Consider the following 17803-nt stretch of genomic DNA (forward strand, 5'->3'; position numbering starts at 1 on the left):
AAACCCAACACGTTGATATAGATTTCTATGTGTTTGTGATGTGGAGGGCTTCACTGTTTCCTCATTCTGGTGGAAGGAAGAGGGTCACTGGTTACTGGCTGTGTCTCCTTGAGGCCTTCATTGGGACACAGTCCCATACCAAGAGACTGCTAGGTGGCCAAAGATTAGCTATTATGAAATAAAAAATGGAGCTTCTAGCTTTTAACTATACACAGGAATACTGTTCCAATGGAGCTGGCCCGAGCAGAGAGATTGCAGCATCAGCGAGGGTGTTGGAAGCTTTGAGACTGGGCAGAACGCCTGGACCAGCTTCCTCTTTGCTGTAGCTACAGGAGCTCTGCCAGGAGCAGCATCGAATTCCACAGCAAGGGGAGAGGGAAGTTGTAGATCCCTGAGCTTAAAACACAAAACCAAACCAAACACCACTGAGTTGCCTTTGAAAAGGCAGTTCCAGTTTATCATGCATTTCACTAGTGCCTTTCCTGGGATAATTTAAGTATCCTGATTCAGCCTTGTAGTGTAATTGTTGAAGTGAGTTTAGGGGTGACTGCCTATCTTGTTCAGATGTTGCCTTTTGTGTGTTGTACCTTGCGGAATTAGAAGCATTCACTGAATGTTCATGTTGGCTTAAAAAAGGAGTCCAGAAAACTATTCTAGCTCAGAACCTGGGGGAATGTCAGGAAGATGTGCCAGGGGAGGTTTAGGTTGGACATTATTAGGAAAAGATTCTTTACCCGGAGGGTGCTGGAGCACTGGAACAGGCTCCCCAGGGAGGTGTCACGGCCCCAACCCTGACAGTGTTCGAGAAGAAACTGGAAAACACCCTCAGACACATGGTGTGAACTGTGGGGTTGTCCTATGTAGGGACAGAAGTTGGACTCGATGATCCTTGTGGGTCCTTCCAACTCAGGATGTTCTATGGTTCTATAATAGCTGTTACTAAGAGCAGTATCATTTAGGTGGCACCTCAGAGGTTGGCCAGCATGTACATGAAGATGTACTAAATGCTGCTATTTTAAAGGGTCATCTCTTTTAATATTCGCAGTCAGAAATTCTAACTGTGCAGTATTCAGGTGGTCTTCCCTCTCCCCTTTATCTCCTCCCTGCAAAAACAAACCATAACGTGCCTCAGTACAGAATGGAAAAGGTAAAACACCTGACCTAGCCAGTTGTGTGCAGTGAATTGCATAGTAAGTATACTCATACAACTGGTTTTTGTCTGCATTTGTATGCTTGTAGCAAGCATCCAAAAAGCTGCTTTTTTTTTTTTTTAATGAATTGGAACAAAATATTCCGTTTAAAAAGGGATTGTAGTTCAAGATGTTCTCCAAAATTATTTCAGCAGGCTGCTTTTAGGAACAAATTATGTTATTTAATTCCTGATTTTTGTAGATTTTTTGCACCCACGGGGTCTGCAGGGGTTTCTTTCATAAACAATTTTGGTGCTAATCTCTTATTAGATTAACCCCTATAACAGGAAAAAAATGGACACAATTTTACAGGCACAGGGCCTTCCTCAAAACCGTTAATTCAGACTTTAAAGTTCCAGCTGTGATACTTGGTTTAGTAAAAGGTATACATACAAAGATACACTTGCCTACTTTGTATCTTCAGATTATTGTGGTTCCAACACTATGGTTACTGCCATCCCAGTTTGAGAAAAGGAAATCACCATCAGAGATGCTTGTATTTTCCTTTTGTTAACACTGCTACTTTTTTTCTTCAGACTTTTCAGCTATCAATTTGATCCTTGCTTTTCCTGTTGATGTGCTATGCAGGGTAACTCTGGATACCCTCTCTCCTTTTTCTTAAATGTTCCTCTTGCCCCCAGTTAAGGGACTAACTTGACTCTAGCTGGACTGTCTTATGTCTGCTTTGGTTTAAGCGTGAATTTGTTTGAAACTTTACATTTAGGTATTTACATTTAGGCTGAAGTAAATATCTGTGTTCTGTTTGTGATTGTTTATTTTATTTGCATGTGGTTTAAAAGTTGCTCAGATGCTCTGGTAGTCCTTACGTTTTGCACAGCAAGATTAAAAGGTTAAGCAGATCGTACCTAAATATATTTAGAACTTCACATTTTCTTCTTCTGCAACAGATTTTTTTATTGTGTCTGAAAACATTGTTGAAACCCTGTACAAGCAAAGTAGTAGTTTGTCCTTTCCATCTGTATTCATAATTGTTCTTCTGGTTGGAGTTTTTTTAGGAGAGGTTTTTGCAATATGTGGGAGCTGCAGTGTTCTGGGAAATTGGAATCCTCAACTTGCAGTGGTCCTTCAAACTGATGATCGGTAGGTTGAGTGCTTTGGTTTTTATGCTTGTTCCTTTTGAAGTAGCTGGAGTTCTGGAGCAACAAATTTCTTCTGGCTTTGAGTTCGTAAACTATTGAGCTACACCTACTGTTAGTAAAACTCACCAGATTTTCTTATGATGCCCTTGAACATTTTGAATGCTTAGGATTGTGTCTAAGAGAATGTTTAACTTGGGTGTGATTTTTCTAGTTACAGGTAATGCTTCTACCGTTGCAGCTGGCATATTTCAGTAGTTTAGTTGTAGACATTTTGAATAAGAAACTGCTATGGATAATTCTTAGTCCAATAACTATACATCAAGTTATAGGAGATGTTTATAGTGTTTACTTTCTTTTAACATACACAAGTTAGTATTGTGGCTGTAGAAATGATTATTTAAAATGAGAGTTGCATTAAAACTCTTAAGTGGTTTGTGTGCATATAAACATGAGTGTACGTGAAGAAAGTTTAAATAGAGCAGAGGAATTCAGTGTTTCCTTAAAATGGTGCCCTGCCTATCACTGTATGTTGCAGGAAAATAGGGCTCACATGATGTATTTATAATTCTGTTGGTGACTTGCTGTGTGATCTTGGATGAGTCCCTGAATTATTTCATCATGTTTTCACCATCTGTTAAATGAGGAGGAGAATTCTTGCTGCTTTGGAGCACTTTTGTTGACTAAAAAGTGCAGTTTCAGTTCTAAGCATTTATTATGCTTTGTGCATGTTTGGCTAAGTTACTTGGGAAAACCTTTCTTGCAGCTAAACTTCATTGTAGAATGTCACTTAGGACAGACATGTCTGAAATGGTTGCTAGCCTGTATTTTCAAACTTTTTATTTTCTACACAGTCAATTATGGAAAACTACTGTAGAGCTTCCTAGAGGAGAACCTGTGCAGTATCGGTATTTTAAAGGATACTTCCTAGAACCTAAGGTATGTACAACCTTTTCTATGTTAAGTTGGCTCATGTCTAATAAAAACCACCCTTATGTATAGTAAACAGGATTTTTCTGAGTTGAAGTTGAGTTTTTAGAAATAAATCTTAAATTGCAACATATGAAACATCGAAACTTGTGGAAATACGAGCAGTTCACTTCTGGAAATAGAAGACAATATACTGTTAACTGTAATGATTTTTGTGAAATTGCCTTCTCTCTTTTACCAGTGTTAGTGTTTTAAAAATTCCAGTTGTAGTGAAATGCCTGACATTATAATAAAGCTGATATGATATGGTGAAGTTTTATAGCCCCGTTCTAACTAATAAGAACAACTTCTACACTTAAAATTGAATATGGACTTAAGGAAGACAAGGATCTCTAGCATGGAAGCAAGCGATAGAAGGAGAAAAATTATTAGTGTGAGCAGGTGTATTTAAATATGCCTAAACTACTACAGTTTTTAAAATTATTGCAGATTTTGGTGAAGCATGAGAAGTATTAACTAGCTTTTGGGCTGCATAATTAGCATATGTTAATCTCTTGGAGTGAAAAGGTCAAACAAGGAATGGGGCATCCTGGTGTTTTCTCTAGGTTTGTATGTAGGTATTTGCATGACTTGGGGGGGAAGTTATTTAAATGTCTAGAAACAAGAGACAGGCACACATGTATTTTTACAGGTATTGATGTCAAAATTGCCTGTGAGTTGAATCTATGTGGCAGTATACTGGTCTGTAAAAACCCAACTAGGGTAAACGGGAAGTTCTTCAGACTAGGAATGAGACAGCATCCAGAAAAAAATTTGGACTAAGTTGTGAAAATAAGCAGCTATTCTTCACCTGTTTTTCTTGATAACAAGTATTATAATAGCTTTAAATGGGTTATTTCTTACAGTTATCTTTGCTGTCTTTCTTACTCTATTAATATCCTGTAGCTATTCACCCTGGCCTTTAGTTCTTCGTTGAAGTTGGGATTATGAAGGCTGTAGCTAAATGTGCAAAGGACTTGCAGTATCATCGGTCTATATCTTTTAAATATTTAAAATTACTGTCAAGAGCACGTTTTTTTTTTGTCAGCTGGACTAGCCTTTCAGTGAAAAAAATGTTTGACACACAATTCTGTTTTTTTTTTTATTACAGCATATGAAATAAACATCAGTTTCAGATTAGACTCAGTTGTTATTCTGAGGCAAAAGAAGGGAAGAACAATAATAGATTTCTTTTTCTGAGGTCAAACTGAGGCCAAAAGTAGACCAGTTCTTACAGCCTAGAGGCTCTGATAGAACTCTTACATTTTTTGCAAAAGCCCATAAGTTTAAAATAAAAGCAACAGCATGGTAGAAAAAACACACTTAGTGAGTACAGATTGGCAGAAAATGTGCTCATAGGCAACACAATTTCTGTTTTAACATTTGAAAAAGTTTACGATATGTATTGGTGAGTGTGTTTCTTTAAGTAGGTGCTCTGTATCGTGCATGCTTTATGTACCGTGTGATGCAGAGTCTGCCAAGGTAAGTATACATTTTATGGAATACCAGCATAAAGAGCTACTATGTGTAAAAAGGAGGAAAAAAGAAAATCGCTGTACAAAACAAAGTATGTAAATTGCCAGGATACATAGTTATCCACTTAGTGGTGTCCACCCTTTACCTATTAAGTGTACAGGACTTTATTCCTTACAACATAAAGTCTTTTGAAAAAAAAGAATTCCACCTACAATGTTTTCTTCTTGTAAATTTTCTGAAGAAAACAAAAAAGCAGGATCCTTTAATCCTAACAGGAATATAATGCACAATATAGTGCAGATGAGACAGTATATGGAGGACTCTGGTATTAACAACTCTGAGAAGGAAAAGACAGTTCTAAGTTAAATTATTCTGAATATTTTTATGTTGGTATTTTTTTCATTAGGCATTGCATATGATTAATCTCCTAAATTTGATAGACTTGCAATATATGATCCCTCAGACACTATTGATTTTTTGTATCAGCACAATTTTGTGTGTCATGGTCTGTAGTAGGATAACTTAAATACACCTTAAATATATGTTAAAGTCCAAATATGTGAATTTGATACCACATGATTGATTAAATCACTCTGAAGACAGATCCAGCTGAAGTTACTGTTCCTTTCTTGACTTAGATGTGGTAGCAAAGCTGGGGATAATACATGTTTATACACAGAAATTATAGTTCTCGTTATGCAAAATATTGCCACAGACTAGATGTGAAAGTGGATAGAATAATTCACATTTTGAAAACAAACAAATGAACAAACAAACAAAAACCAAAACCCACAAAAACAAAACCACAAAACAAAACCAAAAAACCCCCCACCAAACAAATAGGAAAGTGTTTTTCTTACTTCCCCTTAAAAAAAAGAAAGTCATAATTTGATCTTTAAGTTATTTTGCTTGAAGGATAGTACGCTGTCATGGGAAGTTTGGTTTAAGTTTGGTGTGTTTGCACTGAAGCCTTTTGGTGTTAACATGATTGTGGTTACATACAGAGAGCATGTTGGTTTTTTTTACACTCTATATTGAAATCCATAGAATTTTTGTAGGAATACAAGTAAATGAATGTATACACAGAAAACATTGTACTATAAAATTGGTGCAAATCTTGGCTCCTGCATACCAAGAGCTTTTACTATGTTGTAAACATTTTAAGGACAATATGAGAGTAATCTTAAACATTTTAAAATAAAAGTAAATACATACACTTGATGAAATAAGACAGTAATTTAAACTATTTTGCTCAAGACTTGCCCTTTTCTTAAACATAGTCTGGTACCAGTTACCTTACTGTGAGAATCTTCCTATGTTTTGTTCTACCTGTACCTTCTATTTGTTGTGGGAGGAATGACCCACCAAAACCCCCTTGGCTGGAATTTAAGTCTTCTGTGTATTGTATGTTTTAGGAGAATGTTCTCATATGTATTGTTTGCATGATGCATATCGAAAACCTTAGTAAATACATGCCTTGTTCTATTGAGCTATGTTCTATATTTGTTTTTCGAACAATAAATAAACATGCAAGTTTAGGGTTATTTCCTTCAAGGAAAGTGTGAAAGAATTAAGCTATCTGTACATGTAGCAGGTCTTTAAAGCTGCATTGATGAACATTTTTCACACTTTTAAGAATATTGTGTAATTTTAAAGGTGTCAAATGAGACTTAAATTTACTTTTCTAAAATGAAAGTAAATCTAGTGCTCGGGATATAGTAATAAAGGTGAAACCTAGGTCTAGACCCAGTAATGTCTTTAACATCAAAATGCCTTAGAAAAGGTTTTGTTAGACTAATAACATGCGGTTAACCTGATAATAAATCAGGAACACCCCTACCATGTCTGTGCTGACACAGCAGATTGTGTGTTAAACTGTTATTGGAAATACTAAAGCTACAAAATCTTTATTTAGCCCAGGACTTCTGGCAGGAATGGTTTTGGTTGATTGTTTAGTTTTGTGCATAATTATTGGTTCTTATATAGTACAGAAGTCCAGGGAGATTTTTGTCAGAAATCCAGCATCAGCAGTTAAGTCTAATACTTTTACCTGTTTCATGTTGTTGAAGTAGACTGATATGCTTAAAACATAGTTTTAAGAAGTACACTGCACTTGGAGACATGTAGTTATGTGTTGGGTTTTTTTCCTAATGCCTACTCTGTTATGTTGCCTTGGATCAGGAAGTTTGAAACTAAATTATTATTTAACCATGGAAGTGCTTTCGCTTTTTAATTGTGTTGAGCACCCAAGCACTTAATGCAGAGTGTGCATCACACTGCTTTGAACGTTTGGAACATTAAACAGGCATTTTACCCTTAATTTCAGAGGTGCTTAATCGCTACTGGGGAACCCCCCAGCTTCTGACAATGTAAGAGGACTTGATCTCTGTGTTAGTAGGGAGGGATCCATGCCATGCAGTGCCACTTACTATAGTCTCAGCGTATTGCCCACTGGAATGCTTTATGTGACATTTGGACAGGTGCCCTTGTAAGAGTGTCCTAGCAGAGGCTTTTTAGTACCGTGAATATTGGTGACACATCATTTACTTCTGCTATAGGCTGATCTGAACTGGGCTCTTTTTCAAATGTGGTCACTGAAATTGCATCAGTGTTTTAACATCATTGTAACAATGGCTTCTGTTACATGTAATTAAAACATTATTTAAATGCCTATAAACACACAGACAGTCTGAGCAGGGATTGTGCATAATTAAATGCATAACCAGCCCATTGTACTATTTTCAGGGGATGAAATTTTGCTGAATGTATCCAGTGTGTTTGGCTTATTTTGGGGATAATGTTACTCTAATTCTCATTCATAATTTTAGAACCTAAGATGAAAATGTATGATAACAGAAGTATAAGAAATAAACTGATATTGGTACTTTAATACAGTGCGTTGGGGGTTTCTACAAGGAAAGCCTTTGCTTACCTTTTGAAGAAAACAGCTTAATCCATGTAAGAACAGATTTGCATTTTCCAGGTTTTTAAGCTACAAGTTCTGCCTGTGTTTGTGGGAGTCACTGTTGGAGAGCTTGCAGGTCTGCCCGGTGTTAGGAATTGTTGGCTCCCTGCTGGCAAACACAGGTTTCAGCTTAGGAAACTGTGACTGTGAAATGACACTGTGGATCTGCTGTGAAAAAACTGGGAATAAACTTTGGATTATTTAGTTTTCTATAAGTCCACAAAAGTGATCATTGTTGCAACAATGAGAAGATGGGAATTAAAACTGCCCTATAACAGGAATAAACTGAAAACAACAGTATCCTCTTATTTGATTTATATTTACATGCATTCTATTTTTAAAGTAGAACTTTAATTGTATGTATTTTATTCTGACATGACCCATTAAGTATGGAGGCCTCTGAATTAAAAAAATGAAATTGCTTTTAGCTGAGACTCACAGAGCAAACCTGTCGTATTGAGCGCTTTTAAAGTATTTGGCTTTTGCTGTTAACTCATCCAAAAGCATAGTAGATTAAATGTGTTTGATATGTCAAGAAATTCCATCTGTTGCTAAGGAATTTATTCAGTGAGCTGTAAGATAACAAAGCATTACGGTACTGTGTAATTAGACTGCTGAGTTTGAAGCTTGTCTGGATGTCCCTGTTGATCTGAAATCTATTTAAACAGGCACCTGAAGTAGTGGGACAAGTTGGCATTAAAGCTTACATGACTTGCAGCAGTAGCAAGTCATCAAAATCACAAACTTTGTCATCAAAATTACAAACTCTGCAGTTATATGACAGTGATTCTTATGACTGATGGTAACAACCATGCAATGTTAGGGGAAAGTTTTTAGGGTGACTGAGCTGGAAATCAGGATGTTCTTTTTGTTGTTAGCCAGTGGTTACCTGAAAGCTTTAACCTAGGAAGTTTAGAACTTAAATTGTTCTGAAAGAAGAGATTAAGTTACTGTTCTGATTTTCTGTCTGAGTCTTGGCTATGTTTGCCAACAAATGTAGTCTCTTTTTCAGTGGAAGAATCTGTTTTATTATGCTTCAAATGAAATAGACTGCAGGGGCTTTGCTGCTGGCTGATTGGACTGTATCAGTGTCTTTTTTCCTTTTGAGGCAGCAAAATTCCAAGTATTCATGTTTTAATTAGATGGTGAATAATTTGCTTGCCTGTACCACAACTAAAGTAACTGTATTTCATAGACTTTGAATTAGTCAAGCAAATTGTGAGGGAGAGCCCACCCCTGCAACTGTTAACTGTATGAGTAGATGCTGAGTGCTCTTTGGAATTAGAGATGTGGGTTATGTTTTTTCATAAATTGTTGCTCCAGTATCTTAAGCAAAAAGCAAGCACACTTAATGAATTCAGAGACACTTCTTTTGTATCAGAAGGAAACTAAAGTAGTCCATTGGAGTGGCTGTAAGCAGTAAATATTTAATAATTCCATGTAACTTCTGCACCCTGTCAGACTTTGTCACAAGTTTTGTCATGTGTATACCTGACACATCAAATAGCATCATCAGCAGTTGCAGGGGTAAGAAACAAGCTTGATCTGTTTTCTTTCTTTCTTTCTTTCTCTTTCCTTCTTCCTCCCTCCCTTCTTCTGTCTCTTCTTCTCCTTTTTCTTAAATCTGTAAGTTTAGTTTACAACCATCCCAAACACCTTCATGGGTAGAAAATCAGATATAACAAAAGAAATTATTGCAGACATTTAACTTTTAAATTACAGACTATCGATGGTCCCTGCGAAGTCATAGTTCACACGTGGGAGACTCATCTACAACCACGATCAATTACCCCTTTAGGTATGGGCATCAACTGCATCTGTTTGAGGCATATGCATAAGATTGCTAATATGCTGCACATTGGTTTAGAGGGATTGATAACTATAGTTTTAAAATAATATGTTGGAGGTATAAACTTTTTTTGTGCACAACATGGGCCTTACTCTCAAATATATATACATACATAAATAAGTAATTTTAAAATGTGATGTGAAATTCTTTGCTGCCATCCTTAAGATTATGTGGGTTGGTTTTTTATTAATTAGGAATGATAATAATTTTCTGTAAGTTTAATTCTTTGAGACTAAGGATCCATATTATTTTTTCAGACAAAATGTGGGGAGGGGGAGGGTGTGAAGTCACTGCTGTTTTTATGTAACTACTATTTCATTAGTAAAATTTTTAAGAAAAAATTATTAATTAGACTTCTTTAAGTAATGGATTAATGTAAATAGAAACATGAATGGGCTTATTTACCTGGCAATTTTGCAGAAATTAATTTTGCTGGAAGAAATGTTGGCATGCAGACTTACATACAAGTTCCTAATGCTTTTCTGAACAGGGAAAAATGTTGGTTTTTAAGAGTGACTGAAATAACTTTTGAATGTAGCTCATAATTTAGATCTCTTATGCTGCTATGGGATGGCATGTTTTACCTTTTCTAGCATATGAAAAATGTTGTTTCCTCCACACTTAGGAGTTTACATCTGTTAAATACCTTGTGATGTATTGAAAAAATGTATTTTAGAAAGGAACTAGCATTAAATTGTTTGTTAATCATGAAGAGTACCATGATCATGTCTCCCCCCTCCCTTTTATTAACTTCAATTTAGTTAGTTGTGCTTCTGTTCCTATAACGAGATTTGTTTCTGTAGTTGTCAGTCACTGACTAGGACAGCAGCCTACCCCCTCTGTTAGAGTCTAGACTTTAGCTCTAAATTTGGATAACTTCATTCCAAACAGTCAGGATTTCTGTTTTTCCTAAGTAATACTCAATGCTTCCTAAGCAGTCTTTAAGAAAATGCAGCAAAACCAGGATGTTAGCACTTGGTCATTATGGTCATGAGTTGTTGCATGTAGTTATTAAAAATTGAGGGCAGGCCTGTGATTCTTCTTAGAAAAAACAGGATTAATGGCTATAGAGACAAAATTTTGTTAAGATATATGTTTTGAGAAACGTATAGTTTGTTTAGACTACGGCAGTTCTGTAATGGTGGTCAATTTACTTAGTGCCTTAAGGTTTCGGTTATTAAAGCTTTGGAGAGGGTAAGGATAGAAATATTTGTGAAATGAGTATTTTGAGTATTTCATCGTAGATTGGTCTCTGCCACATGGGCAGAATAAGCATTTTAATTGTGATTAGATTTAGAAGATTTATCTGTAAATGCGCAGGAGAACAGCTTTCTTGTATGTTTGCAAGAAACTTTGATGTCTTTGACACTAACAAGAAAAACATCTTAGATGCTAGTAGGGTGTAGGTACTATTGACAAAATACTGCAGCAAACTAGGAAACCATGCAACCTTCTTGCTTTTCTCAGTTCAGATTACTTTAGGTAAAAATTCTTATCGCATTTTGTGTGTTGATTGTTTTTTCTTGCGGAAACTAAGAAAAAGCATAAATTGGGAAAAAGCTTTATAGAAGGTTGCAATAAACATGCTTATTCTTTGTCTGTTTCAGTTTTCCTGCTTTTTTATTAGATGTGCCTTTTAGAACTGGAAAAGTAAAATTAATTTACCTTGGCAATTATTCTTTATAATGTGAATACTAATTAGTTTCTTCCATTGTTTTCCCCTCCTTTTAATTCTAGAAAATGAAATCACTATTGACGATGGACGCTTTGGAGTCCGTAGTAAGTGAGATACATTGACCTTTACTGTGTATTTGATTTTTACAAGATATGATGTTGTAGTTGAAAAATATTTGCATTAGTAAGTTAGTTTTGACAGGAATTGCCTGTAAATGACTGTTTTCTCTGCTTATACTGTTATTCTTGTATCTATCATTAATGAATTCACACTCAATCTGTAATCCCTTCTGATGTTAATGAAAGACTGCTAGAAAGAGTTGAAATATTCTCAGTGTGCTGGTCTTAAAGGTTGAAATCTGTGAACTTTAGATCATGAGCACATGTTTTTGGAAATACTGAATAGTGTTAGCTTCCTCTTAAAACCTAGTCTTAGAAAAAGCTCCTTGTGCCTAGAAAAATATTATCACATGCTAAATGTACACAATCTGCCTCTTCAGTTAGGCACATAACTGCCAAAACCTCTCATAAGATCAAACCTCATGTTCTTGTGTGTGCATATGTCTCACTTTTGGCAGTTCTAACCCACCTCTCACTTAATGCTCGATTCTGTGGTGCCTAACATCATGTCTCATACATCTTGTCTTAGATCTTTGCATTTTTCTTCATATCCTTATCAAATGATACATTTTGCTAGGAACTGTGTGGTCTGCTTTAGCACCCTGTCTGGCAGCTTGTGTTTTCTGGTCATCCTCTTTGCAGGCTTTCCTTGTCCAGGTGCTGAGCTTGAGGACTTTTCTCCATGCTTTGTTTCTCCATCATATCTGTTGCTATATCCCATCCTGCAGACTTATGCTGCTTTACTGGCATCGATTGTGCTGAGCTAATATAACACCTGTGTCTCAATAGACAGGGAGTCTCAAGTTGCGTATGAATCTTCAGAGTTTCTGTCAGTGTTATTCCATGTATTTAGAGATCTCAAGACAACAGAATGTTACGTCTACCTTTGGAGAACTTAGCCCTTGATACCATAAGTAAAATTAACACTGGACTACTTAGTGCCTTCCTGCAGACAGTTTACCCAGGAAGCTGGCAAGGATCATGGTTCCTATTTAATCCCTTTAAAAGCCAGCAAACAACTGCAGTAGCTGTTGTCTGTTCTGGGTAGTTCAGGAAAGACAGTTGAAAGGATGCACTCAAGAGATAAGGAGGATTGTCTGGAAAATGGTGTCAGAGGAATTGTATTTGTATTTTTATATGTTAAACTGTCTAGATCTCCCTAAAACAAGCTATTAAAGTGTCTTCTACTTCTTGTTTTTTGATAGATGGTATTGAAACTGTGGATTCTGGGTGGCTGACATGTCAAACAGAAATTAGATTGCGTCTGCATTATTCTGAGAAACCACCTGTAGTGATATCTAAGAAGCAATTTAAAACATCAAGGTTTAGGTAAGAGCTTGCTCATCTCAGTTGGCAATTTATCTGATGTTAATTGTCAATACTAGTGATTCTTTTTTATTTACTGTAGCCTTTAAATTAATGTTGGGTTGTTAATAGAGGTGTACTATCAGTCCAATTTCCAAGTATTTAAGCACTTTGTAAAAATATGCTGATAACATTTAATCAGTGGCGTGTTTCAGTGAACTCATTATTAATACAACGTAAAAAGAGTTTCTTCAGATTCAACAAATGAAGACGAACAGTCAAACAAAACGATGCTAGTTTCACTGCTGACTTAATACTTTTCAGCTTTTGCTTTTTTGATAGTTATTAAACTATTAAATATGTATAAAGCAGATGCAATAGCACAAGTTAAGCAGCAGATAACAGGTGTCTTTCACAAATAGTTATTCCATACTTGCCTTGGTGTTTCTGCTTCATGGCTGGAACTGTAGCGTTATTAAGTTTTCTGCTGTTACTTTCAGAGAATTTTCTTCTTTGTTCTTTTTTTCTTCTTGAAAAGAGCAGAATAGAAGCAGAAGTACAGAGAAAGGAAAGGGATAAGGCTTCCAGGTTTTTTGTTACTACTTTTTATCCTTACCAAAGTAAACATACCTCTCAATTTAATATCTGGTTAGTTCTCCACTGGCATTACAGATTTCCAGTCAAGGTGAATGTTGGAGTATTGTGGTTTAACCCCAGTGGGAGTGAGGAGAGAATCAGAAGAGTAAAAGTGAGAAGACTCATGGGTTGAGATAAAGGTAAAATAGGTGAAGCAAAAGCTGCACACTCAAGCAAAGCAAACACGGAATTTAATTCACTGCTTGCCAAGCGCAGGCAGGTGTTCAGCCATCTCCAGGACAGCAGGGCTCCATCACATGTAATAGTTACTTGGGAAGACAAAACACTAAAACTCTGAATGTCCCCCTCTTTATTCTTCTTCCCTCAGCTTTATATGCTGAGCATGACATCATATGGTGCGGAATTGGGGTCAGCTGTCCTGGCTCCACCAGCTGGCTCACTGGTGGGGTGGTGTGAGAAGAAGAAAAGGCTTTGACTCTGTGCGAGCTCTGCTCAGCAATAAGGAAAACATCTCTCTACTATCAACACTGTTTCCAGCACCAATCCAAAACACAGACCCCTACTAGCTACTAGGATGAAAATTAACTCCATCCCAGCCAAAACCATCATATGGGGATAATAGCATTCTCTAATCACTTCTGTTGCTGTTTAGATCAGTTTGATGGTTTTATCTGCAGATGTGTCTCAAAAAGCAGGCATTATTATAACTGTACAGTTGACTGACAGAAGTGGGTATCTTAGTCCTGATGTTTTGAGGATTGTGCTATTGCCCTGTTTGACCTCCTTCCCTTCTTGAATATCAGGGATCTGGAGACTGTTCTCTCCTACCTACATCCCACACAACAAACACAATTTTATATTTATATTTTATATTTAATTGCTCAAAATAATATTTTTACCTTGTGATGTATAAGCAGCTCCCAGCACACCACTGTCAAAGTGATTTACAGATCCCTTGGTTAACATGGGATTCACTTCTGTATTGTGGGCCCTGTTTTGGTGGTCTGACTTTTTTTATTTTTATTCCCTCCCCTTCCAACTCTTCTGATGAGGGGGCAGTTTTTTAAATACAACATTATTCAGTGAGAATTAATACTGATATCCTTTTCTCTAGAGCTCTGCAATTTTTCCTTGTGTGTTGTAGTAGGTAGAGAGAACGATTTCTGGAGGCTGTTTCTTGTCTAAATTAGTTGTCTGGAATCCAAACTTTAGAAGCTGGATACCTTCACTAGATACTCTGTTTTACACATTCTGCCTAAAAGATCAGATCTGCCCAGGTAGTTTTTGTGACTGTTACTTGCTATGGCAGTGTCATTTTCCAAGTGTTGTGACTTTTTTTTATGAGAGTATTAAGAATGTGGACTGAACTCGTGGGTTGAGATAAAGGCAATTTAATAGGTGAAGCAAAAGTCATGCACACAAGCAAAGCAAACAAGGAATTCATTCGCTGCTTGCCATTGGCAGGCAGGTGTTCAGCCATCTCCAGGAAAGCCGGTCTCCATCACATGTAACAGTTACTTGGAAAGACAAATGCCATCGCTCAGAATGTCCCCCCTTCTTCCTCCTTACTCCAGCTTTATATACTGAGCATTATGTCATATAGTGTGGAATGTCCCTTTGGTCAGTTGGGGTCAGCTGTCCTGGCTGTGTCTCCTCCCAATGTTTTGTGCACTCCTCACCTTCTTGTTGGCAGGCCAGTATGAGAAGCTGAAAAGCCCTTAACTGCTTAGCAACAACTAAACCATCACTGTGTTGTGAACATGATTGTCATACTAAATCCAAAACACAGCACTATACCTGTTACTAGGGAGAAAATTAACTCTATCCTAGCCAAAACCAGGACATGGACTCAGTGTAAATAATCTCTATGATTGTAGTTGTTTCTTTGAGATATGACTTCAGTTTTACTAGTGAATTGGCATCTAACTAAATGATAACTCTTTATTCCATCTGTTGCTTAGATGATTCAGAAAGGGATTTGGTTTACTCATATCTGCTTCCATCACTGGCATAATTAATTCTGTGTGGAAGGTTTGCTCTGTATAATAATGAATTCTGAGCCTTACAAAAGAAGCTTATTCTTCTTACTCCAGGATTCTTCAGAAATTGCCTTCAGTTTACTTTTAAATGACCATTCAGGATCTCTGAAGGGACTTACTAATTACTTCAGACTATCTTGTTTATGTCTATTGGAATACATTTATCTGCCTTATCAGTGTTCAGAGAGACTTAAAGTTGTGTGTGTGTGTCTGTTAGCAACTACCACTGTTCAGGTATTGATCTTGAGGATTATTGCTGTTTTCAGTGCTTTTCACTAGCCTTTTGTGATTATGGGTATCAACCTGTGGAGGAAGGCTGGCTGTTTGGTAACCCAAATCATTAATTTGGTGGAGTGCTGCTTCTCAGACCACTAGTACAATTTTCACTTTTACCCAGGTTCCAGTTTTAGAAGTGACTTGAGCACTTAAATCTGACTAAAATAAGATTTAGACAAGAGTTGCAACCTGACTCTTGTGAGAGTCCACTGTGTGCAGTGCTGTACTGTAGATGGTACTGTTGAGAAGAATTCTTGTGTTATATGATCTTCTGTTCAAGCTTCTTTCTAACTCTTCAGCATTTCCAAAGACACTTCTGTAAATTAATCATTTGTGTTGTATTTCTGGTTGAGCAGAGTAAAACTGACTCTAGAAGGCCTAGAGGAAGATGAGGATGATGAAGAGGGTCAAGAGAAAACATCCCCTACTGTCCCTCAGAAAATGGCAAACACTGTGGAGTTCTCCTTAATAAGTAACAACGAATATAAATGTCGACACTCTCAGCCAGACTGTGGTTATGCTTTGCAGCCAGACCGGTGGATAGAATACACAATACAGACCATGGAGCCTGATAACTTGGAATTAATCTTTGATTTTTTTGAGGTATGTCTCTTTACCACTAAGAAGCAACTCCAGTCTGCCTTTGGGAGTTAGAGTCAATCACGTTGAAGATTGTACCTTTGGGATAGGGCTATTGCTAATATTATTGACCTTTGTGACTTGTGTAAACAAGTTATGAGGCTATTGGCTACTACCCTATTTTGCAGAAAGGTTTTGTGGGTCTTCTCAATATGGCACAGAAAGTTTTGCAGTTTCTGCTTATTAGAAGTCAGTACAAATTAGACTCAAATCTTAGTGTGCAAGTAGTTAGGTTGGCTTGATTTTTATCCTTTACCAGAGCTAGGTTTTGCTCATCCTTCTTGAACCTGAACACTGTGTATATGAACTAGTTACATTACAAATATTTGACCTTAATTTTCAAGTTATAAACAAGAGGTTTCTCTGAACTAACTAGTGCAAATTAAAACTGGATATTTGTGGATTCTTACTACTACATCTGTTAGTTTGAACTTCTTTTTTTTCCCTGAAAGATCTTAATCATCTAAGTCTTTTTTAAAAGAAAACAACTTGTTTCTCTTCATACTGTTTATGCAGAAGAAAGTTTTAAGCATTCTCTTTTTGATCTAAAAATGTCCTTAGTGCACTTACACTCATAATTGTAAAGCAGCTACATAGTTCCTGAACTTGACTACGGTCAAGTGCATTCTGCATATTAGTTGCCCTCATCCTTCCCTGCAAATGAGTGCAAAGGTATATTAAGCATATACATTGTTCCAGTTCATCTTTGTTCTAAACAAGACTTGGGCTTTTCACAAGACAGACTATTCTACACATGCAATTTTGTTCTGAGAAGCTTACCAGAATTAAGAGTTTTCAAAAACAAATGTACATGAGTTTTGTAGATTTCCATCAAAAGTTTCACATTTCAGAGTGTAATTTGGAACACACTGTTAAAGAATTAAAGAATTTTTAGCCTGAAATTAGTGTTTTCTGTAACACACAAGAAATTTTTGTTACATAACTGCCTGTATAGATCTTCCTGAAGAGCAAGGAAGAAAAGTTTGTTCAGAATTCTCACCTACATATAACAGTAGGCGTTTTGGTTTTTTGTTTGTTTTGTTTTTAGGAAGATTTAAGTGAGAAGGTGGTACAAGGCGATGTGCTCCCCGGTCATGTAGGTTCTGCCTGCCTCCTCTCATCCACAATTGCAGAACTCGGAAAAAGTGCTGGGATTCTTACACTTGCTATTATGAGCAGAAATCCAAGGAGGACAATTGGAAAAGTCAGAGGTACAGTTGATGCAAACAGATGTAGATAACTTTACTTGAAGTTATCCATTATCTATTGACATGTGAAGTGTTCGGTATTTTTCTTGTAGTGGACTACATAATTATTAAGCCAATCCAGGGATACACTTGTGATATGAAGGCTTCATATGCAAAATATTGGAAACCAAGAACAACTCTAGATGTTGGACACAGGGGAGCGGGAAATTCTACAACAACAGCCAAGTAAGTTCATTTGCATTTTCATTTGGGGGGCATTATGTTTGGTTTCACTGACAGCAATTGGGGAAGCAGACAGTTTAAAATAAAAAGCTACAACCTGTAATCATTTAAGTCACATCAATGTCAAATGTGGTGTTCTCTAAATGATTTACATTTCTGTTGTTTCAATGGACTTTT

At 36.7% G+C, this 17803-nt stretch overlaps 1 protein-coding gene across 10 annotated transcripts in view; it reads left to right on the top strand.

The window, feature by feature from the left end:
- GPCPD1 (glycerophosphocholine phosphodiesterase 1) overlaps window positions 1-17803 on the top strand; it is a 50366-nt gene that overhangs the window by 10495 nt on the left and 22068 nt on the right. For 6 of the 10 annotated variants that reach the window (XM_065833518.2, XM_065833527.2, XM_065833520.2 and 3 more), the window contains exons 3-10: window positions 2198-2291; window positions 3142-3226; window positions 9420-9495; window positions 11284-11325; window positions 12546-12669; window positions 15914-16160; window positions 17245-17407; window positions 17497-17629. In XM_065833518.2, the coding sequence (XP_065689590.1) occupies window positions 2198-2291; window positions 3142-3226; window positions 9420-9495; window positions 11284-11325; window positions 12546-12669; window positions 15914-16160; window positions 17245-17407; window positions 17497-17629 (964 nt within the window). The remainder of the gene's footprint in view (window positions 1-2197; window positions 2292-3141; window positions 3227-9419; window positions 9496-11283; window positions 11326-12545; window positions 12670-15913; window positions 16161-17244; window positions 17408-17496; window positions 17630-17803) is intronic. The other 4 variants (XM_065833522.2, XM_065833524.2, XM_065833523.2 and 1 more) reach the window with 1 other exon arrangement.

This window comes from Patagioenas fasciata, chromosome 3, assembly GCF_037038585.1.
Source record: "Patagioenas fasciata isolate bPatFas1 chromosome 3, bPatFas1.hap1, whole genome shotgun sequence".
Taxonomy (NCBI): Eukaryota; Metazoa; Chordata; class Aves; order Columbiformes; family Columbidae; genus Patagioenas; species Patagioenas fasciata.